The 23,665-nt window shown below is 44.2% G+C and overlaps 1 protein-coding gene across 1 annotated transcript in view; it reads right to left on the bottom strand.

Annotated features, from left to right (window-relative positions):
• Nucleotides 1-23,665, bottom strand: part of LOC145413262 (uncharacterized) — a 142,891-nt gene that overhangs the window by 111,837 nt on the left and 7,389 nt on the right. The window contains exons 2-3 of the mRNA XM_080282991.1: nt 20,059-23,505; nt 6,617-6,829 (exon numbers count right to left, since the gene is read on the bottom strand). Of these exons, the coding sequence (XP_080139117.1) occupies nt 6,617-6,829; nt 20,059-23,505 (3,660 nt within the window). The remainder of the gene's footprint in view (nt 1-6,616; nt 6,830-20,058; nt 23,506-23,665) is intronic.

The following is a 23,665-nucleotide window of genomic DNA, read 5'->3' as shown; positions in this document are numbered from 1 at the left end:
CAAAGGAGTTAAGCAGACCATTATCTTTAATATTTGGATTCCTTGGGTCAAGGTAAACTACCTGATATCTGGAAGAAAGCAAACATTGTTCCCTTATTCAAGAAAGGGAAGAGTCAAAATTCACTCAACTACCGACCAGTATCACTAACCAGTGTTGAAAGCAAGATATTAGAAAAGCTGATAAGAAAAGTTTGGGTAAATCATCTTCTTCATCTAGAAGAACACAATATGATAACAGAAAGACAGTTTGGTTTCAGAAAGGGAAAATCATGTGTTACTAACCTGCTGAGCTACTATGATAGAGTAGCAGAAACATTACAGAAAAGAGAAGGACGGGTGGACAGTATCTATCTAGATTCCAAGAAAGCATTTGACAGAGTATCGCACCAAAGACTTTTATGGAAACTGTACCATCAAGGAGGAATCCAATGAAAACTGTGCTGTTGGATGCAAGATTTCCTCAGAAAAAGGGAAATGAGAACAGTACTAAGGGGAAATTACTCATCATGGACGGAAGTAACAAACAGAGTTCCACAGGGCTCAGTGCTGGCACCAATTATGTTTTGTGTACCGTATATAAATGACACTGATAGCAATATTGGATATGAAAGCTATCTAAATATGTTTGCTGATGATGCAAAAATCTATCTATCTATCTATCTATTGCCAGACGCCTCAATCCCGTTTGGGGTGGCCACAAACAAATCGCCTCCAAGTCGCCCTGTCCCCCGCCATTTCACTCCCCTGCTCCCAACTCACACCCCCCTCTCTCATATACCTCTCCACCCCATCTCTCCATCTCATCCTCGGCCTCCCCCTCCCTCTTTCCCCCTCCACCTCACTCACATACACTCTCTTCGTCAGTCTTTCACCCTCCATCCTCTCCACATGGCCAAACCACCTCAGTGTGTTCCTCATAACGCTTCCTATCACATCCACATCAACACCACAACGCTCCTTTATATCCTCATTCGTCAGTCTGTCTCTCCATGTGACTCCACAGGCTCCTCTTAAATAACTCATTTCCACGGCTCTCACTCTTGACTTGTGTCCTTCCAACAACGTTCAAGCTTCACTTCCGTACGTTAGAGTTGGTATCACAATACTGTCATGTAGTAACTTTTTCACTTCCATGCTCACTTCCCTGTTTCTTATCACTGCTTTCAAAGAACCAGCAACGTTTCTTCCCTGCTGTACCCTTTCAAGCACTTCACCCTCCAAACCTCCATCCTTACTCATCACACTACCCAAGTACTTAAACGTACTCACATTTTCCAATTCCTCACCATCCAACCTCGCTGTACATTCAATGACTTCACCTCTCTCAAAGACCATCACTTTACTCTTCCCTACATTCACCTTTAGATTCCGTTTCTTACACACTCTCTCGAACTCATCCACCAAGCCTTGCAGCTCCTCTTCGTCTTCACTCAACAACACAGTATCATCTGCAAACAACAGTACAGGGAGTTTCCAAACACTATCCTCTCTCACCAGGGCCACTCCAACATCCACTACCCTACCTTGTACCTCTTTTATTACCCCATCCATGTACAGATTGAACAACCATGGAGACATGACACATCCCTGTTTCAACCCAACTTTCAAAGAGAAAAATTCACTTAGTTCACCATCCACACGCACTGCAGCCTTCGCACCATCGTACATACTCTTCACAGCGTTCAACAACTTCCCATCTACTCCATATATTCTTAACACTTTCCACAATCCTAGTCTATCCACCCTGTCATATGCTTTCTCCAAATCCATGAAAGCCGCATACAACTTCTTTCCCTTCTCTAGAAACTTTTCCACTAAACATCTGAGAATGAATATCTGATCTACACAACCTCTTCCCTTCCTAAAGCCTCCCTGTTCTTCTCCAACTAATTTCTCTGTTCTTTCTCTAACTCTGTCAATAAGTATCCTACCATACACTTTTCCTATTATACTAAGAAGACAAATGCCCCTATGATTACCACACACTTCTTTTTCCCCTTTTCCTTTGTACAAGGGCATAATTATACCTGACTTCCAATCCTCCGGGACTCTACCTTCCTCCCAGGCCAATCTGCACATCTTCCACATCCATTCTACTACTGTCTCTCCCCCATGCTTCAGCATTTCACCACACACTCCATCAATTCCTGGGGCTTTCCCTGATTTAACTTTCTTCATTGCTTCCACAACTTCTATCCTACTGATTTCTTCCTGTCTTCTCACCTCCCTCCTTCTCCCAGCCATTCCCCAGCCACTTATACTCGCATTACTTCCATCCTCCACGTTCAACAATTCCTTAAAGTGTTCTCTCCATCTGCTCACTTTTTCTCCCTTCTCCACTAGTAATCTACCATTTTTATCTTTCACTCCCCTGCTAACTTCACTTCCACCCTGTCTTACTCTTTTCACCTCTTTCCAGAACATTTTCTTACAGTCCCTCCACTTTACACTCAAATTCCTTCCAAATTCCTCATCCACTCTCTTCTTACTCTCTCTTACTAATCTTTTCACCTCTCTCTTTCTTTCTACATATAACTCTCTCTTCCACCTCTCAACTTCTTCCACGCCCCTATTTCTCATCCATTCATTGTATGCTTTCTTCTTTTGTGCCACAGCCCGTTTCACCTCTTCAGTCCACCACGCTGTTCCTTGCACCCCCCTCCGTCTTCTCTTCCTTCCACACACCAAATCACATGCTGCACATATTTCTTCTGTAAATATTCTACACACACCTTCCACGTCCCCCATCTGCTGCAATTCATATTTGCCCAATCGTTCCTCCACTTCTCTCTTATACTCTGCCTTTTTCTCATCCTCTTGTAACCTTTCCACTCTCCTTGCAACTACTCCTTCCTCTCGTCTTTCCCTTCTTCTATTCCTCCATGTTACTTGAACTTTAATTCTGGCCACCACCAAGTAGTGGTCAGAAAGTCCACTCCCCCAACCTCTATAAACTCTTGCATCCAATATACATCTTCGCATCCTTTCATCCACACACACATAATCAATCATTGCCTTCCTTTCACTCAGTTCACCACCCACCCTTCTCATCACTCGCCATGTATACCTGTGGATCATTTTATGCAAAAATACAAAGGAGAATTACTAACACAAACTCTTGTAAAGAGCTACAAGAAGAATTAAATAAACCTCATGAATGAAGCAATACATGGCAAATGGAATTCAATGTGGACAAGTGTCATGTAATCAAGTTTGGAAAAAGTGGAAAACGACCTGATTGGGATTATAAGTTAGGAAGCAAAACCTTACACACATCAGAAACAGAGAAGGACCTAGGTGTGATTATCAATAACAGACTATCTCCGGCTAAGCACATCAGTGAGAAGGTACGGAACATGCGTACACTGCTGGCAAATTTGAGAATAGCATTCACATACATAAATGAAGACCAACCCTGGAGTATGCATCAGAAGTCTGGAGTCAGGAATCCTCATCTCAAAAAACACATAGCTAAGACTGAAAAAGTTCAAAGGACTGCTACAAGATGGGTACCAAGCTTAAGGGATCTAAGCTATGAAGAAAGACTATAAAAAATTAATCTACCAACACTACAGGAGAGAAGGAAAAGTGGAGACGATTATGCCATATAAATGAAACTCAGGGAAGGAGAAAATAGACATAAGTGAATATATAACCTATGGGGAAGCATCGGCAAGAGGGCACTGCAAAAAACTGCATAAAAAGAGAGGTGATAAAGACGTAACGAAATTTAGTTTCCCAAATTGGGCAACTGATCAGTGAAATGCACTACCGAACGAAATAGTGTGTGCCAAAACAATTCATAAATTTAAGGATATGTACAATAAAAATGGTTTAATACATGGGACAGTACAAGCTTGACTCATTCCTGTGAAGATACAATTCGGTAAGAACACACACACACACACACACACACACACACACACACACACACACACACACACATTTGTAATAACTGAACACTTTCATTTTCTTAATATTATGCAGAATTATGTTTATCACAATGCTGGGAAGGATGGAAGGGGAAGCTGGGGTGAGTGGAAGAGGAAGCTGAGGAGAGTGGAGGGGGATGCAGGGGTATAGTGGCAGGAGAAAAATGGAAAGGAAAGCTGGGAAGACTGGAAGGGATAGCTGAGGAGAGTGGAAGGGGAAGCTAGAGAGAGTTGTAAAATCTGAGGAGGGGGAAGGGAAAGCAGGTAAGGAAGGAAGGAGTAGCTGGGGATGGAAGAAGGGGAAACTGTGTAGGATGATGAAGGATGGGGGATGCAAGGATCGAACGTACAGAGCCGGGGGAAAAATAAATAAATAAATAAAAATAATAATAAAAATAAAAATAATAATAATACCTGTAATTTGAGAGCTGAATGCTGAAACCACCACCAAACGATTGCTAATCAGTAATTAACCCTTTCTCTAACTGGAAAGACTTTGTAGCTGAGTAAATGCGTCTCGTGACTGCTAATAAGCATGACATCATCATAATGAAATGGATTGGAAAAAGAATTCCTTCATTTCGATGACTTTTTCATATTTCACTGCGTAAAGACGTTTTGAAATTGAGGGGTTATTGGATATGACATTTAAGCCACCCCGTACAGACTAATTTATTACAAAACCCACCCCCAAAACCTGAAAAATTTTCGATTTTTTTTTTTTGCTCAAACCTATGCTTTTCATGTGAAACATCGAAAATTCACAGAGAAACTGTTCACCTGAGGTTTTAAATGCCGCTACAGCTAACAGTACCCTCACCTGGCTCTGTTTTCAATGGCACCTGGTTCCAGAGAAAACTTGTTCTATGGAAGGCATAACTATTCCAGACCACTCATAATTAGCATTAATTTTTTTCATTTGATACGAATTTATATGTAGTACAAGAGTATATTAGTTTTCACACAGTAATATAGGCGATATAAGCGGTTTCACTCACCAAACACATCAACATACCGCACCTTTTTTGGCAACATTACCTGATCATCATTTCTGACTGTTTCTTCCTCTAACACTACGTAAACTTTGTCCTCCACATTGTCACTGATGGGGAATCACTCTGGCCTTGAATTTCGTACCATGGTGTGACATGTCTTTACTGGCCAGGTCAATGGTAACAGTTGAGTTGCTGAGACAATGGTGTGGGGGGGGGGAAGAGGTCACGAGGGTTAAGGCATTTCCCTGCCTGGCATCAGGTAGAGGAAGGTGTCCCGTGTATATGTACCAAAAATCACGTGCGAAATTTGAAAAATGTGCAAACGACGGACCCTGCAATAGCAAAACGTTCATCGCACGTTGTGGGGCCTGAGCGTGAAAAAAAGTTGCAATGTGCATCATACGTTGTGGGTATGGGGCGAGTTAATTACCCCATCACTACCAGACATCTCTCTGAAGCTAAATATGGTTGTCTAGAGTTAGTAAGAATAAAAAAGAAAAAGTATGTTTTCCCTCCCAACAGATTAAACCCAAACAAGCTGTCCAGTATCTCCCGGCCTCATGTTATCATCTCCCTTCCACCATAGTCCCTTCCAGTCACCTCAGCTCCCTTCATCCAATTTAAGCCCTTCAATCCGATGATGTGTTTTCATATTTAATGATGTTATCCAATATGATTTTAACCCCTTTGCGCACCATGACTCAATAAGAGTCAAAACGGTTTTAGTCTGAAGAGGAACTGATGACGCACTATGATGCACTTGCAGTGGCGGTCTGAAGGGATGCTGATTAGGCAATTCTGGATAAAAATATTCACCAAAACTTATGTTTTAGCATGAAATGTGCCAATAAATGGTGCATCACAGGGAAGGGTGTCTATTTCCAAGCCAACACCCTCAAACAGTCGACATTCTCTCAGTTTTTAGTTCAGGGGGGAGGAGGCACACACGATTTTTGGTGATTTACTCGAAAACTATAAGTAGTATCCGAATCCAATACCACATGAAAGCTCATGAAATTCTGCATCTAGACATATGCTTAGCTCTTGCATCATGCAAGCAAAGTTTTGTGCTACAGTATAGGGCAGTTACTTTCACTGTTTGAACAACAGTATTCTCACCGCATTTCGGTACTTTCACAGTACTTTTACTCATCAGTTTTGTGTGTTTTTATTAGCTTATCGTATAATATAAACATCAGGGAAGTTGTTGGTATACAATTTATACCATTACTGCCAATTTCTGGGGCAAATAAAATACGTGGGAATGTTTTCCTTTGTGCGCAAGTCCAGCCTGCTCTCGTGGCATTTTCTCTGATCATGTCACACATACGTACAGAAAACTCATGGTGCGCGAGGGGGTTAATTAGCTTTGGGAGATCTCTTATGATGAAAGAGAAAATGAAGGCTACATCCAACTATTCTACTTGGAAATCTCTTAAGCTGAATAAATCATTCCAGGGTAGTAAAAAAAAAAAAATAATAATTAAAAAAAAAAAATCTCGATGTAAAAAGGCTAAATCCCAAAAGCTTGCAAACTCCCTCACCAGAAAGAGTCTCCTGCACATAAATTCCTTGACCATCTAATCAATCTTTAGGTTCAGTTTTTCACCTCCCATCACCAGTTCCCTTTCTCCAATATCAGCACCCTTTTCCATTTAAACCCCCCCAAAATCTTGCAAAGTCCCTCACCAGATAGCGCCTCCTTAGCATGTGTCAGCTCCATGGCCATCTCGTCTATCTTCGGTTTGAGGTTATCGTCTCCCTCCACCATGGTCTCCTTCACTCGTCTCAGCTCATCCACTTCGCTCTGCAGGCTGCGGTTCCAGGCTGTCAGCTTCTCATTTTCCACCCGAAGCTGTGACAGTTCCTCCACCAGCTGGTTACTTGTGCCTTCACTGTGGTCTGTTGGGGGTTAGAAACAAGAAAGGTTAGATCTATACCTATCAACAGCACGAGGGTCATTTTCTCAAACTCTCTGGGGACGACTAAGAGTATTTTTCTATGGGCAATACAGGTAAGTTTGGCTCACCGTTACGAAACCTTTCGGGGCCTTAAGAAGGTGTTTTGATTTACGCTAGCTCTCAATCCTTACAATCCGGATTATGTCATTCTCCTTTTAATCTTGCTGCTACCAGACGATTTTATTCACCTTTGGAAAGGCCCATCGAATTCCAAGCTATATCGATCCCTGTTGTTCAAAGTCTCTCATAAGCTGAGTAAAATCATCTAATGGTATGATGAATAAAAAGAAAATTACGTCCCCAGGCTCAGTGGGTTCTGTAACTGGGGGACAAGATATTCCTTTTACTAGGGCTAACCTAAAACACCTCCACAAGATCTTAGCTTACAATTAGACAGGCCAGGGAGGAGGGGAGAGAAAGGTGCAACTTGGCAGTTAGTTAAATCCCATCCACCCTGCACCACCCACCAGGTGACGTGTGTGTGAGCATAACAGCCTACAAAACTGAACTCTGTTCACTGCAGTTAGGCTTTAAATTGCCATCTCTCCATCTTGTGTACCGAGCTGTAACAATTTCAATACTCGAATATGGTGCCAGTCGCGAAGAAGTTCTATGATAAGGATGGTGGGGCGTAGTATTGCCTTATTCTTCCAATGAGCTACGGAAGATAAGCTGAAAGAGGATACAAATCTCCGCCAAGTTAAAATGAATGACCTGTAGGCTTATATCGCAGGTCCCTATGCAACTGTTCAAGGAGCGAGGTCATGATTAGCAATTACTGTTATTATAATTTCATGTCAGAATTGCATCTTACTGAATTACAGCGGAGAGGCAGAGAAAAGGGGTGGGGAGGTGGAGAGTGAAAGTGATGTGCAAATCACGGAAAGAGAACATGTGATGTAGTGTGGATATGGATGTGAAGCAGGAAAGTAGAAGTGCAACGGGAAGGTGGAAGTGAAGTAGGGAGGTGGAAGTGAAGTAGGGAGGTGGAAGTGATGTAAGGATGTGGGAGTGAAGTAGGTAGGTGGAAGTGAAGCATAAAGGTGGAGGTGAAGTAGGGATGTGGAAGTGAAGTAGGGAAGTGGAAGTGATGTAAGGAGGTGGAAGTGAAGCAGAGAGGCGGAGGTGAAGTAGGAAGGTGGAAGTGAAGTAGGAAGGTGGAAGCGAAGTAGGGAGGTGGAAGTGAAGTGGAGACGTGGAAGCGAAGTAGGGAGGTGAAAGTGAAGTATGGTATGGGAAGTGAAGTGGGGACGTGGAATTGATGCGGGGATATGGAAGTGAAACGGGGAGGTGGAAATGAAACGGGGAGGTGGATGTGAAGTGGGGAGGTGGAAGTGAATTGGGGAGGTGGAAGTGAAGTGGAGAAGTGGAAGTGAAGTGGGGAGATGAAAGTGAAGTGGAGAGGTGGAAGTCGTGGAAAGGGAATAAAGTGGAGAATTGTCGAGGTTGATAATAGTGTAAGACGGAAGCTGGAGAGAAGACAGAAGTGGAGAGAGAGAAGTAAAAGGTGGGAGAACAGACAAGTTAGGAAGTGGAGGAGGTGAGGAAGTGAATGAATAAAAGAGAGGAAAGGAGGAAGCGGAGAATGGAGCAAGCGGAGGAAGAGTGGAGAAAGGAGGAAGTGGAAGAGTGGAGGTGAGTAAATGGAGGACGGGAAGCACGGAGAGGAATGGAAGTGGATAAAAAGAAGAGTGGTTAGGTGAGTAAGTGGAGGAAAGGAAGTGGATAAAAAGAAGAGTGGTTAGGTGAGTAAGTGGAGGAAAGGAAGTGGATACATAGATGAGTGGAGAGGTGAGGAAGTGGAGTCGTGAGATGAGGATGTGGGTGAATCGAAAAGTGAAGAGGTAAGAAAGTGGATGGATAGAAGAGTGGAGATGTGAGGAAGTGGAGGAGAGTAAAGGGGCTATCACACGGGAGACTCGTGGACGTCCAAACTGGCCGTGGACGTCCAAATTTGCCCCCGCGGGAGGGTCATGGACGTCCACGGGTGGAAGTCCGCCTGACCCATTCGTGGACGTCCACGGTGACCGTGGACGTCCACGACTTGGTAGTCTCCTTCTTCTCTATGGAGTTTACATGTAGCATGTGTCCTCTGCTATCTTTTACTCTGTAGTTAGTTGAGGTGGTATATAATATTATGAATAATTCAAAACCGTCAGTAAACTTTGTACTTTTAATATTTCTGTTTGTCACAGAAACTTTTCATATATACCAAAATGGGGTAAATATGATGAAATGTGGATTGATTGTTTCCAAGAGAGGCCCGCGCACGTTCGAAAGGCATACTTGGGAAGAAAGCACTACTATGCAGATTTCTATACTGGCTGCTTTCTTCACTCCGTGGGAGCCATTCTCTCATCCACAATGCCCTCCTTCGTCTTCTTGCAGAGGCTTCTTCCTCATCCTGCAGGGTTAGGACTGCAGCACCCATTGCAAGTCACAATCTGGTTCATATCCATTGTTGATGTTAATAAACACGTCATCTGCTAGGGAGTTGGAAGTGACCTCCCAGTCGCGTGGGGTGAACTCGATAAAGAAGAAGAAGGTGGCCGTCGACGTCCACCGTGTGATAGGGTATGGACGTCCAAGCTCAGTTTGGACGTCCATTTTGTGCTGCACAAAATGTTCACGGGTCCCCGTGTGATACCCGCTTAAAGGGGCTATCACACGGGAGACTCGTGGACGTCCAAACTGGCCGTGGACGTCCAAATTTGCCCCCGCGGGAGGGTCATGGACGTCCACGGGTGGAAGTCCGCCTGACCCATTCGTGGACGTCCACGGTGACCGTGGACGTCCACGACTTGGTAGTCTCCTTCTTCTCTATGGAGTTTACATGTAGCATGTGTCCTCTGCTATCTTTTACTCTGTAGTTAGTTGAGGTGGTATATAATATTATGAATAATTCAAAACCGTCAGTAAACTTTGTACTTTTAATATTTCTGTTTGTCACAGAAACTTTTCATATATACCAAAATGGGGTAAATATGATGAAATGTGGATTGATTGTTTCCAAGAGAGGCCCGCGCACGTTCGAAAGGCATACTTGGGAAGAAAGCACTACTGTGCAGATTTCTATACTGGCTGCTTTCTTCACTCCGTGGGAGCCATTCTCTCATCCACAATGCCCTCCTTCGTCTTCTTGCAGAGGCTTCTTCCTCATCCTGCAGGGTTAGGACTGCAGCACCCATTGCAAGTCACAATCTGGTTCATATCCATTGTTGATGTTAATAAACACGTCATCTGCTAGGGAGTTGGAAGTGACCTCCCAGTCGCGTGGGGTGAACTCGATAAAGAAGAAGAAGGTGGCCGTCGACGTCCACCGTGTGATAGGGTATGGACGTCCAAGCTCAGTTTGGACGTCCATTTTGTGCTGCACAAAATGTTCACGGGTCCCCGTGTGATACCCGCTTAAGAGTGGGGATATGTGAAGGTAGATGAATCGAAGAATTCTGAGGTGAGGAAGTGGATGGATAAAGACTTGGAGAGGTCAGGAAGTGGAAGAAAGGAAGAGTGGAGAGATCAAAAAGTGGGGGAATAAGAGGAGGAGAGGAAGACTGGAAATGTGAGGAAGTGAAGGAATTGATGAGCAGAGAAGTGAAGTGGGACTGTGGAAAACTTTACTAGGTCATGGGCAGTGGATGTAAGTGATGGAAACCTACAGAGAATTAAAAAAAAAAAAAAGTCTTTAGAACTAGCGTAGATTGAAACAGCATAGAGAAGAAGCTCCGTATTATGCGGATTACGAACTGATTGTGTTTAATTGCTATAAATTATCATGGCTGTTAAACGACGGCTTCACACACACACACACACACACACACACACACACACAGTCAACTACATTATGGAATAATACGTGCACCTTTTAGACACATACTCGTAAATACGTGATGGCGCTACCTGTTTTTCCAGTGTTAAGGACCGAGGAGCATCCAGCTGAGGGGTGTCGGAAGTACAAATGTCTCCAGCTTTCCTTCACTTCCGTAATCTCTATGGACGTTTCTTGGTGTTGCCCGCTTCCTTTATCAAAACCTGCACTCCGTTCCCTCTTCTCACTATCTTTTGTCACCTCTCCACTTCCACAAGATTTATTTACGCTCGTAGACTCTCCCCGGCGTCTCGTACTTCCCCTTCTTTGGACTGCACTACTGATTTCTATCCCGCCATCCTCGCTTCTCACTCCTTGCACCACTTGTTCGCCTTTATAGGCAGTGTAGTCATTAATAAGCATGTGAATTTCGCTCAGCAAGGCGTCCTCGGCAATTATTGTTTCTTCGGTACTGTTTAAGTCGGACTTCGAGTATTCGGACGCTACAATTTCAGTGACGTCATCCTCTAAACCCGCGCCGAAACGTAAGTACGTTATGTTATGGTTTCCTTCGATCACAGTGGACACGTCGACGTTAGACTGCCTTCGACTGCTACTGCGGTCAGGCTTCTCCATTTCTCTTCGCTTTTGAGAGTCCTTAATGCTCGAATGGCTGTCGCTGCTGTTCAAGAGGCACTCCTCGATCTTCACAATCTTGTCTTCATACGGTTCCAGGCACTGCTGAATCCCTTTCTCCTTTTCCCGCTCAGCTTCAATGTCGTTCACGTTCACTACACTGCCGATAGTTATGCCTACTTCGTCCTCGCTCGAGCTGCATTTATGTAAATCAATTCTAGCAGTGTATTTTACTGGTTTCAAATTCTTGTCCCCGTTCCTATCGGACTCTTCTAAAATAGTGCCTAGTTTCCAGTCCGCTGCATTGCTGGCTGTATACACAACCGGACGATCCCTGAAAAGCAGTTCCTCATCCTCGTCAGTTAGGGACAACAGCACCCTGTTGGTGGTCACATCGATCGAATTCCCATCATTCCCCTGCAGCTCACTAATTAAAGATTCAATAACTCTAGTGGACGTGGTTGGAGTGTGGTAGTCCTTTCGCATGCATTCTGGCTCAGTGTGATTGGTATCTGTGGCTCCTTGGGACGTTAGTCTTTCTCTGCCCTCTCCTTCTATAGCATAAATCATATCCTGAACCGAATCCACGTATGGCTGGCTGGAGGAGTCACTGTCATCCTCCTGCTGCCACCGCTTGCTAATATTCTGCTGTCCCAGTGCTTCCTCTCCATATGCAATATCATCCCTCACGCAACTACTGTCAGGTATTTCCAAACTGTTTCGAACCTCCGGGCAAGACTTTACGGAGCGCTCACTGTTCACACTACGCGAGGAGGTGGCGGTCTTTATATCGATGGATTTCGAAGGAGTGAGGAAGGGCAGGGGAGGAAGATGCCACTCGGAGTCCAAACAAGTGACGGAAAGGCGCTGGACGTTGCTCGCTCCGCCGCCAGGGTCCGTCAACAGGGAGAGGTCTGTGAGGGCGGGGCTGCTGACTCGACTGGTGCTCAGATCACGGGACACGCTGTAGTACCCGACGCTGTTGCCCATCTCGGGATTTTTGTGTAGTCTTACGCGGAATGAAACGTAATAAAAATGAAGTCCAGAAAGTCTGATCATGAACGAATACCTGAATTTACGTATTTTATTGTGGAGATCTACGTAGTATCAGGTGCTGGTACACTTCGCAACTGAATATATTTTTGCACGGCATTTAACAAATAAAATCTCACGAATGTTTGATTATGAACACACTTTAGAATCCGACGCTAATACGCTATTATATTATGACTCTGCACGTATGTACTCTATAAATATCATCTCCAGTGCATTAATTTATAGAGCACGTTTATCCTCCATACTAGAGCCCATTTTGTTATTTTTATACATCGTAGTTTTTACTCGACAAGAAATGCAGCATAGTTATGACATGTAGTTTCATTACTGTTTCGAGCGTCTGAGTATGGGACGTGCTGTACTAGCCGACTCTGTTGCCAGTTTTTTTGTTTTAACGTTCATTTACTTGACCGAGCGTAATAATGCCATGGTGTCGTTGACGAGTTTATATTTCTTCACCGATCATTAACCTTTTCAGGCTTGAGTGGATTAAAGCACACAGTTTAGAAGCACAAACAGATCAGTCATGAAAACAGTACTGTCTGATGTTGAGTCTCCGGACAATAACTATGATATCTGAATATTCGAATACTTCGTTTAATATCAGGCGATTTCATTCAGCCCAGAGGAACCCCACTGCGCTCTAGAGACCAATATGAGACGTCTCAGATGAGAGAAATATCACATGGCCGCACTTACACTGTTCAAATATTGTTCATTACTTTTGGCGGATGGTAAATAAGTCAGGTTGGTTTATCATACGACTGTCACAGTGCAACAGAATAAGTTAACGTTCCTTGTAGGCACTAGTTAAACTACGTAACTCATTCCACAACGAATCTTTCTCAGCTATGTGATGTGTATTCATTCTTTGTAATATGAGAGATGATCTGGAGGAATTTCTTTCGTTGTATAACACTCATTTCAATCCGCGTCGCTTCACTTCCAGCAGACTCGACGTTTCTTACGATCCTGTACACTCAAGGCGGGTCGTATGAGGGAGAATGTTCTTCGTTAAATCTCATCTTGCCTTACAGTTCACGTCACACTGCCTCAGTTTAAGATTTCGACGGGCAGATTCAGGCAAGAATGAGACAGAACTGGGACTAATGTGAGGATGGGCTAAGGCACAAGTAAGGCAGGGGTAAGGAAGAGATGAGGTAGGCCTAGTGAATGAGTCAAGTTAGCGCAGCAATGGGGGATGGATGAGGTGCAACTGACGAAAAGATGCCGGAGGGCGAGGTCGGAGTATTTGAAAGTGAGGCAGGAATAAGACAACAAAGGCGAGGCAGAGGTAAGGCAGGACCTGTGTACGACTGAGGCCGGGACCAGGACTGAGGTAGTAAGCGGTGAGGGAGGTGCAGCGGGAGGAGAAGAAAGAGGGGGAGAGGGAGGGACGGGTTGGTAGCTCCTGTGGTCGACATCTGAGCTGTCCTGAGGTCGAGTCTCTCCCATCAAACCCGTCAGTCGAGAAGAGCCATGGGAATAATCAACTACATTATACCGGTAAGCATAAATTAGCTTCCATCGCAGCCATAACTCACATCACAATAATGAACGAACTAACGGAGCGAATGAAGATGAAATAATGAAACTGACCAAACAATATCGAAAATCATCACATTATTCTCATTTATACGCTCAGACGACTGCACTTTTCTACAAAGGCTGAGATTCACAATTTGAGAACAATCTATTACAAGAAATACGCAATAATGAAATACTTCAATAAAATCGCCAAAGTGAAGTTTAAGTTACTGAAGGAAATGCTAAAAAAAAAAATAAAATAAAATAAAATAAAAACATGAGAAGGAAGGAAGAAACAGTCCTACATTCCTCGAAAAAAAAGCCATAATGATGTAATGAGAGTTTGAGTTATCGGAGAACAAAAAAAGCACCATCTGAGTTTCGATGCATCAACAACAACAACAATCTAATTCAGTTTTCTACTCATCATTCAAGCCTTCGAAATTGACAAAACTTAACAGGACCTGAGAGAGAGAGAGAGAGAGAGAGAGAGAGATATTAGATGCTCCTTACGACAGAAAAAAAAAAAAAATCCATCAACTTTTAGAGAAGAGGGTGGTGAAAGAAGAGGCGGGGGTGGCAGATGAAGAGTAGGTTATCACACAAGAAAATTTTACCAGGCACTTTTTTACCCTTTCACTTCGAAGGTCTCTTACAAGCTAATAATACCGAGTGACAGCAGCAAGCTCAAATAACAAGAGGCGTCATTGTGTTCATGAAATTAAACCCTGAACATATTTATTTTGCAACGAATGCCATTACTGAATACTCCCCCAAAATGGACACTAAATAAAATACCTGAACAACGCAATGAAGAAGAAAATAACTGGACTGTATAAGGGACATGTTTAAGAAGGGAGAAAATAAATAAATGCTTGAAGAACATCATAACGCATAAGCACACGTACTTCGCGACACTGAAAAAAGCCATGAGGAAATAAGAACTGGCTTTGGTCGTTTCAGGAACACCATAACGAAATATAATAATACTGAGTTACTGAAGAACACACTAAATACAAAGAGTTAAATTTAAACCATACAAACTCTAACGAGACAAACAAAATACTTAAATGCTTGAAGGAATATCTGATTTTCAATGGCTGAAGAACACACAGGGGCTTTATTTATTTTATTTTTTTACACATATCTGAAGACCGCTAGAACAGAGAATGACCAAAGCCTGTCAATATTCAAGGAACACACAGTAATTACTCTACACACGAATTGAAAAGTTCTAATGGACGTTGATTCAGGCAAGTAATGAAACAATAATAAAACTTACTATATTCTTTGGCTGTAATTAGATTAACCCTTTCCTTATGGCGGTCTCTCTCCAGCTAAATAATTGGTGTTAGCTGGAATAAATACAAAGCTCACTATTCATGGCTAAAAAGTAACTATATAGCTTTTCAAATATAGCTTTTCGCTTGCTTGCTGCTGTGGGTATTATGAATAAAATCGCCTGAGGGTAGCTGGACTAAACTACTCACTTCCATTCTCGCAGTCAGAGATTTAAGGGTCGTATTTTGGGTGATACACGGACTTCAGCGATTTACTCCGCATATTACACCTTTTCACCATCTTATAAGTTGCTGAGGCAAAGTATGTTGACATTAGAAATACAAAAATAAGGAGAAGAATGACTAATGGTTGCGCTCCCCATATATCGCAATACGGATCAGAGTCATGTACAAAGTTATCAAAGCCGTATATGCCCTCCTTTCACAATTTCTGAGAAATATTAGTTTGGTGAGGGAGGCTGACCCCCCTAAATATCATGGGTGAAAAAGTTGTTTATAGCGGAAGACCTTCCCAGTAACCCGAGGAACCCACCTGGGAAGTTTCATTCAGATCCATCATATAGCCTACGAGGAGTTAATGCGCGCGCGCGCGCACACACACACACACACACACACACACACACACGCACGCACGCACGCACGCACACGCACACACACACACACACACACACACACACACACACACACACACAGGCGGAATCTTACGCAACGGTAAAGGACGAGTTGCCGAAATTTATACCATCTTATTTCGCAGGAATGATGATGGTGATAATAATAATAATAATAATAATAATACTAACAACAACAACAACAACAATAATAATAATAATAATAATAAAATAATAATAATAATAATCGTCATCAGGACGGTAAGAGGGAGCTGAAGGACATCAATACTGATCGAAGACAAGTCGGCAGTTCTTTACATGCCAGTCAGGCATCACGCGGGAGACGTTATTACAGGTGTATTTATTCACGGCCAGAGGAAACTGAAACTGTTACGTCTCAGAGGATCATGTGGGAGACACCGCTGGTCATGCTGGGGCGGTGGATGTAGAAAATAAATTACAGTACATCAATCACCTGGAATCAGCCCTTTCGGAAGTCCATAACTGTTGGAATGGAAAGTACTGTATGTCGGAATGGCACTCGCATTTTCATTAAAAGTGCCGTTAATTACTCGGAGAAAATACTATGGACACTGCAGCTCTGAGGTTCCGTACGCACTTTTTCGCAAATTATCATTTTCGCCATTACCGGTCCATCAATTCCCACCAAAGTCAACATAACTAAATAAATACATAAATAAACAAATAAATACGAGTAATATAGTGTCCTTACTCCTCTCTACTTTGCGTTCCGAAACAGGCAATGAAATTTTAACCATCCATCCATCCATCACCCAATCCTACCTTGCTCCATGAGGAGCATAGGAGCCCGGGGCTAGGCAAGTTGGTCCTGACATATAAGATGAGAGTGACCAGCCTCACTCATCCCTGAGTGGCATTAAATGAGCAATAAATCCCAACCATCCCTTGGATATATACCTACACAGGCTCAGTCCGATTGGAGCAACTTAATTACACACCTACCACCAGGCGCCATAATTCGGTTATATGGTTATCACCCAGCGTAGTAAATAGTTTCCTGGTGTATAGGAAACCATTTGGCTTATCACTCAGTGTAGAGTCACATATAGGCAGAAAGAAAAGGAAGGAATGAGGGAAAGAAAGACTGAGGAGGGAGTGTAAAGTCACCCGTAGGCAGAAGGGACAGGAAGGAATGAAGGAAAGAAAGACAGAAGAGGAAAGAAAGAAGAGAGGAAAGGGCAGACACCCAAAACAGCACTACATCGAGTGAGTGGATGGTGAGCACCCCCCACACACCACCAGTGAAATTTTAACTTCGTGGATTAATCCGTAAGTGGCGGCTGACTTTATATACATTTTACTCTGGCTAACACTATACGATCTTACTTGCCACAGGACAGCCTCCCGTCTTCCAGATATTAAAAAATAAAATGTGGGTCAATAATTTCCTGAAAGCTACGGCGCCTCAAAATATGCGACTGAAAGCTATGGAGCCTCAAATTATGCGACTGAAAGCTACGGCGCCTCAAAATATGCGACTGAAAGCTACGGCGCCTCAAATTATGCGACTGAAAGCTACGGCGCCTCAAATTATGCGACTGAAAGCTACGGCGCCTCAAATTATGCGACTGAAAGCTACGGCGCCTCAAATTATGCGACTGAAAGCTACGGCGCCTCAAAATATGCGACTGAAAGCTACGGCGCCTCAAATTATGCGACTGAAAGCTACGGCGCCTCAAATTATGCGACTGAAAGCTACGGCGCCTCAAATTATGCGACTGAAAGCTACGGCGCCTCAAAATATGTGACCGGATTAATGGACTATATGCCAATGCAGCTTCCCTCCAGGTGCAGAGCAGAATACCGGTATCCGAAGAATCCTCCAGTTCAACCAAATTATCATATGAATAATAAGAATTCTGAGCGTTCTTTCCCTGATTATTCTGGATAAGAGAATTTCCAGTATGTTAATTAGTCACAGGTAAAAGTATAAATAAAAGTGTCTTTTCCTATCTTCAGATCTTCATGATTATCTGGTTGTAAAAAAAAAAAAAAAAAAAAAAAAAAAAAAAAAAAGCAACATTACGCTGTTGCAACTCTCCATCTGACCAAGTACGTACCCCCCCACCTCCCTGCACACCTAACCATGTGCAAAACGGCCCTCACCCCGTCACCCCTGTATAACACAGAGACACTGAAGCTTAAAAATGTCAGCAGTTTATCCATGGTAATAATGTTATAAGCAGATCTGATGAAATTATGACTAGTGCTTTTCTCATTTAGGCAGCCATTCTTGTATGACTGCGTAATAGGTACAGTCATGGAATTTCGTACATAATTAGATATTCGTATAACCATTTATCATGTACAATTTCTGCCTCCTAGGTGTAATAGATGCAAAAAATTAATAGAAACAATGCATGAAAATAATCAGTTTAGTGTATTTTTGCAATTTCATAACATTATAATATCTCATGGCATTCTAACCTCCAAAAGGCACCAGGAGGCATATTAATATACATATTCCTGTGACAGTTTCTGAGTCCTAGTCCGGGAAAAAAAAAAAAATACTTAACACACAGCATTCTATCTATCAAACGGCACCAGTCCACTATACGACACATAACTATGTAAAATTTCATGACTCTATAGTGAATACTTTCTGAGTTCTGGCCTGGAAACGAAATTTCTACGCCCGGTCAGCCACCTTACCGCCTAGCTCTACGGACGCACACCTATTGATCCCAGTGATAACAACACCCTCCTCTGACTGTCAGGTGGAGGGTAAAAAAAAATCCACAAGGAAAGTGACATCATACTCCTCTATGTATTTTAAGATGCAGACGATTATATTAGAATGGCAGATGACTTTACCGAACTGATAGGATTTTTTTTTTTCAATGAACAGGAAAAAATCTACCTCAATTAAAACTTTCAGTCGGCGAGGCACGTCCAAAATTTTATTCTTGCTAATACTAGATGATCTGATGGACTGAGGAAAGACAGTTCCACAGTTCCACTACAAGGCTTAAGTAGCTACTGAGTTTCTCTCTCGCTTTCTCTCTCTCTCTCTCTCTCTCACACACACACACACACACACACACACACACACACACACACACACACACACTCCATCGGTTCATTGGCATCTTAAGCACTGTTGGGTAGACAAAATCTCAACTATGTACACACAATATTACATACTCCCAATTCACATAATATTACACATTCCAACTGGCTCATCCACCTGAAACCTCTCACTACGATACCGTCTTTATAATTTCCATCCTTGCAATCTCCAGACGATTATATTCAGCTCAGAATACGCTTTTTGGACTGGAGGGGTTTCATACTGCCATCATTAACCCTTCACTTACATAAGGCTTTCAACCAAAATAAAATAGCCTTGTTGTAGCAAGAAGAAATTATAAAAAGGCATTGCTAGGAGTTAAAAAATTAAATCTCCATTACTGTCTATCTTTATCGGTGTTCAGCAATGGTAAGTAACGGATGAAAATTAAGTCCATCTCTCAACCTATGACTTTCTGTCTTTCTATCTGTTTCTTGTTAATATGTCTATCTGCCTTTCTGTCTATCTATTTACTGCACGACGCCCAGACTTCATCTCATTTATTCATAGTACTGGATCACACCACTCCAACCCGCCCTCCCTCATGTATACCTCCACTTCATTTTTCTATCTCCTTCACGTTACCCTTTTTTCTCACACTCCACAATACAGAGAATTAAAACCTTTGCTACTGCAGATTGGATCCAATTAGCATCTAATCAGATTACGCAAAACTTCTGAAATTTTAAACTGTTACGCAATGAGTGGCGTAGCAAGATTATGGACGGGAGAGGGGAGGGGGTAAGAGGGGAGGAGGAGATGGGAGGAGTGGGGACGACGGAGGAGGAGTGAGGGGAGGAAAGAAAAGCGGAAAGTGGAGGAAGGGAGAGAAATAAGAAAGAGGGGAGGGAAGGGGAGGAGTGAAGAGGGGCAAGGGAATGAGAGGAAGAGCGAAAAAGGGAATGGGGATGGAGGAGGAGAGGAAGAAGAGAGAGGAGTCGGAGGGGGAGGGGTGACGAGCGGTGTACAAGAGTACAAGGAACAGAGGAAAGCAAACAGCGGGGATACAGAAGAAAAGAAGAGAGAGAGAGAGAGAGAGAGAGAGAGAGAGAGAATAATGATTAGAAAAATAACAAGCTAATACTCAACTGATCCAGGCACTTCAACACTTATTCTTCTCACCTGCATCACTTCTGCACCCTTCAACGCCTGAGTCCGCCTGGGGAGAGGCGTCATGGGGTGAGGAACTGTCTGGTGGGGAGTTCTGGGGAGAGGAGAGACGCGGTAGGGCCTGACGTGGAGTGACAAGTGGAGTACCTTTCGTTGTTTCCTCTCCGGCACTCCAATACTCGTCCTCCTCATCCCCACGACACACGACCTGGGTGCTGTGGTAGACTTCAGGGTCATGTGGGAGGCTGGTCGACCGGCTGAAGAGATCGTGTGAGGTGCCCTGGCAGGTATGGTCGACGTAAGGAAGGCTTGCAGCGCGTGCAGGCTCAGTGGAAGGCGTGTCAAAGGTGAAGACAAGAGGCTGGGAGGAGTTGCTTGAGGCTCGACATGCAGTGCAGTCTGGCATGGGGCACACAGCACTAGGGGACGCCAACACAGACTCCTGGCTGGCCTCAGGATCGGCACGTGGCACGGGGGGGAACCTCTCAGTGATCCTCCGCCTTACCTCTGCCAGCTCTGAATCGACGCTGGTGGTGGAGTCTGAGTCACTTGGACGATCAGTGTACCCCTTCACTGACTGAGCCTTCACCTTACCCTCTATAACTCTCCCAGGTTTTTTTACTTTTGTCACTGCTTGCTTATTTCCCTTATCCTCAGAGATTCTCCCATGTTCATTTACTTCTGACACTGTGTGTTGATCCCCTTTACCTTTAGAGGCTAATCCATGTTTCTCTTCTTCCCCTTCCTCCTTTCGAGCCTGTGAAACTGCTTGTGAGAGTGACGTTTCAGCATCACATGCACTGGTTTCTGTTTCCACCTGTGTAGGAGAGGACGGATCCTCTGCATCAACCACACTAAGAATTGTATCCAGAAGTTCACTGTAGAAGTCTGTGTCGTCAGCGCTGGTGCCTTGCTCTGGTGTAGGGGTGAGGCAGTCCTTCTCAAAGCTCACATAGCTATTCTCACCACCTCCCTGCTCACTAGTACTATGGTCTGTCCCCTCCAAACTGTCACAGGTGCTGGGAACTGAAGTCATATTGCTTCCAAGCACCTGTTCATTGTTATTTCTCTGAGATTCTGTCTCCTTGCCTGTTTTAGAATTAGAAGCTGATTTATCTGAAGTAAGTGGCGAGGGTGTGACAGACTCAGTGATCGATGTTCCTGTTGGGTTTATTGCCCCTATGGAAGAAGTTTTTCCACCAACTAGAGCTGTGACGTCTGGGGAGGAGTAGGATGACTTATACTGACGTTTGGCTCGCTGGTTGCGGCGGCGAGGGATGGATCTCGCATAGCTAGAGGACGGTCCAGCCTCATCCTCATCCAGGCTGGGGTCTTTTTTGGTGTGTGGTTGACGGGGAGTGGAGTGGGCTGGGTAGGAGGAGGACAGGTCGAGCGTGGAGCTGGTAGTGTTGCTGGAGATGCAGGGGGCACAAGTTTGAAGGATCCTGTCAATAGCACTACTTCTGCTGCTGCTGCTGCCCGCACTGATGGAGCTTTGACACCGCCCTTCTAGTTCACTCAGCTCTGATCTACTCACTTCTCCTTCCCTCATACCTATATCACATTCAGGGCTGTCTGGGCTTCGGTCATCCTCGACCTTCAGCCCGCCTTTCCTCTGGACATTGCCACTCACTGAGTATGATCGCCGTAGCTCACCTGGAAGTTCATTGTCGAAATACTGGAGCTTCTGTAGCCTCACACCTGTGATGTCTGATTTTTGTTTCTTTAAAATACTAACTCTGGCTGTCCTCTGCTTCATATAATTCGATTTTTGCTTCTCTGCTCTGCTCTCTGATTCAGGCTGCTGCTTCCTCCTGAGGGACGTTTTCTCGAATGCTGAACGTCGCTGGGGTGAAGAAACTTCCGGCAATGGTGGTGTGGCTGGCCAGCTGCTCAGACCAGGGGACTGAGGTGGCTTCTTGTCCTCACTGTGCTCCTTGTCGTGTTGCACTGCCTTCACCGGACCTTCCACATCACCTTTAGTAGCTGTAATCGGTAAATTTTCATAAATGTGAATTGCTTTTGCTATGAGTGACCTGGGCTTTGGTGAGGTGGGCGTGTGGTCCCCAGCCTCTGATGTCTTCTGCTGGTGCTGAAGTGCCTCGCCCACGTTTTCATAGATGGGGTCGTTGTTCAGGCCAGCGCTAGGAAGAGACAGCTTCGCTGGACGAGCATCATGATTACCTGCAAGTTTTCTTTCTCTATCACTGGTCTCATTAAGATTTCCTGACTGAACTGCTGGTACCTGTGGCTGCTCTGTGCGAGATTCTTTTACAAGCAACATCTGCTGACTATCTACAGACAATGGTTGCTCCTCAGTCACTGCTGCTGATTGTGTCTGTTCTTGCTGAACTAATATTGGGTTTGGCTGACTTTGTTCCATCACGGTTGGCTTTGCACAATCAGTTACTGGTGTATTTGTTGTACTTTTACTGTGTTCTTTACTGAGGTTCAGCTTACTCTCCACTGCCAACGGGAGACTGATGCAAGCTGCTTCTGTGTCGACAACTTGGTGGCTCTCTAATGCAGGTGCGGTCATTAAATCAAGGACATCTTCCCTGGAATCCTTTTTCCTGAGGACACCCACAATCCTGCACGAGGATATGGGTGGAGCAGAGGGTGGCGGGGTGGGGGCGTCGGCTGAGTTGGGGAACTCAACACAGCTGAGACTGGAGAGGCGAATGTTTTCCACACTGCGGCTCTTCGCTTTCAGGCGGCCACACACACCACGTGCAAAAATTTCACTCACTGTTGACACCTTAGTACCTCCTGACGCGGCTGACACCAACTTCTCGGGGCTGAATTCACTCTCAGTTCGGCTTCTCTCCAAGGAAGGCGGGTGAGGGGGTTTGGCCAGCTTTTGTGGGGTTCCTGTATCGCTGTTCTGGACCATGCTGAAACTGCCCTCTGAAATAGTTTTAGTGAGCCGCCGATGGCCTCCTCTTACCAATCTGCGTGTACCTTGACCTCCTGATACTTCTCCCTCTCCTGCTCCTCCTTTCTCACTTTCACTAGGTGGACTTCCAGTGGCGATGTTGCTACCGTGTTCTTGTCGTATCTCATCAGTTTCACTCGCTAATTCCTTCATGCTGGCATTACCATTGCCTTTGGTGGAACTCTGACCCACCAAATCGTCAACACAGGTCTCTAAAAACGTTCCTCTATCCTTTCCTTTATCTTCACTACCGACGGTTGAAATTTGGTTATTAGCCTCAGATATACTTTCATTATTTTTCATGTTCCTTTCAGGAGTTTTAGCAATCATGGAAGTATTACCGTCACTAAGTACTTGAGTCATTCCACCAGCTTGACCCTGACCACTTCTGACCAACGTTAGCTGAAATGTGATCGAGTCTCTATTGACTTTTTTATAATCTTTCTTCTCCGATACCCTCACCACTGAATATACCCGACTTGTATTTTCCTTTATTTTTGAAGTTACATCCTGGTTGCTAGTATCTGTGGCATCGGCGGGAGTGATTGTATCGGCTTTCATAGGGTTACTGGTCGATTCAGTGATATTTATGTCAGGTGAGTTGGGAGGGACGATGGGGGGAGGAGAAACGGAGTGATATGAGGAGAAGCCAGGGAGGGGGAGGAGGAGAGGGAGAGGAGGAGG

This window comes from Coenobita brevimanus, chromosome 95 (genome assembly GCF_032717465.1).
Source record: "Coenobita brevimanus isolate Jiangsu-jjx chromosome 95, ASM3271746v2, whole genome shotgun sequence".
Classification (NCBI taxonomy): Eukaryota; Metazoa; Arthropoda; class Malacostraca; order Decapoda; family Coenobitidae; genus Coenobita; species Coenobita brevimanus.
This window is presented reverse-complemented; position numbering and strand designations above follow the sequence as displayed.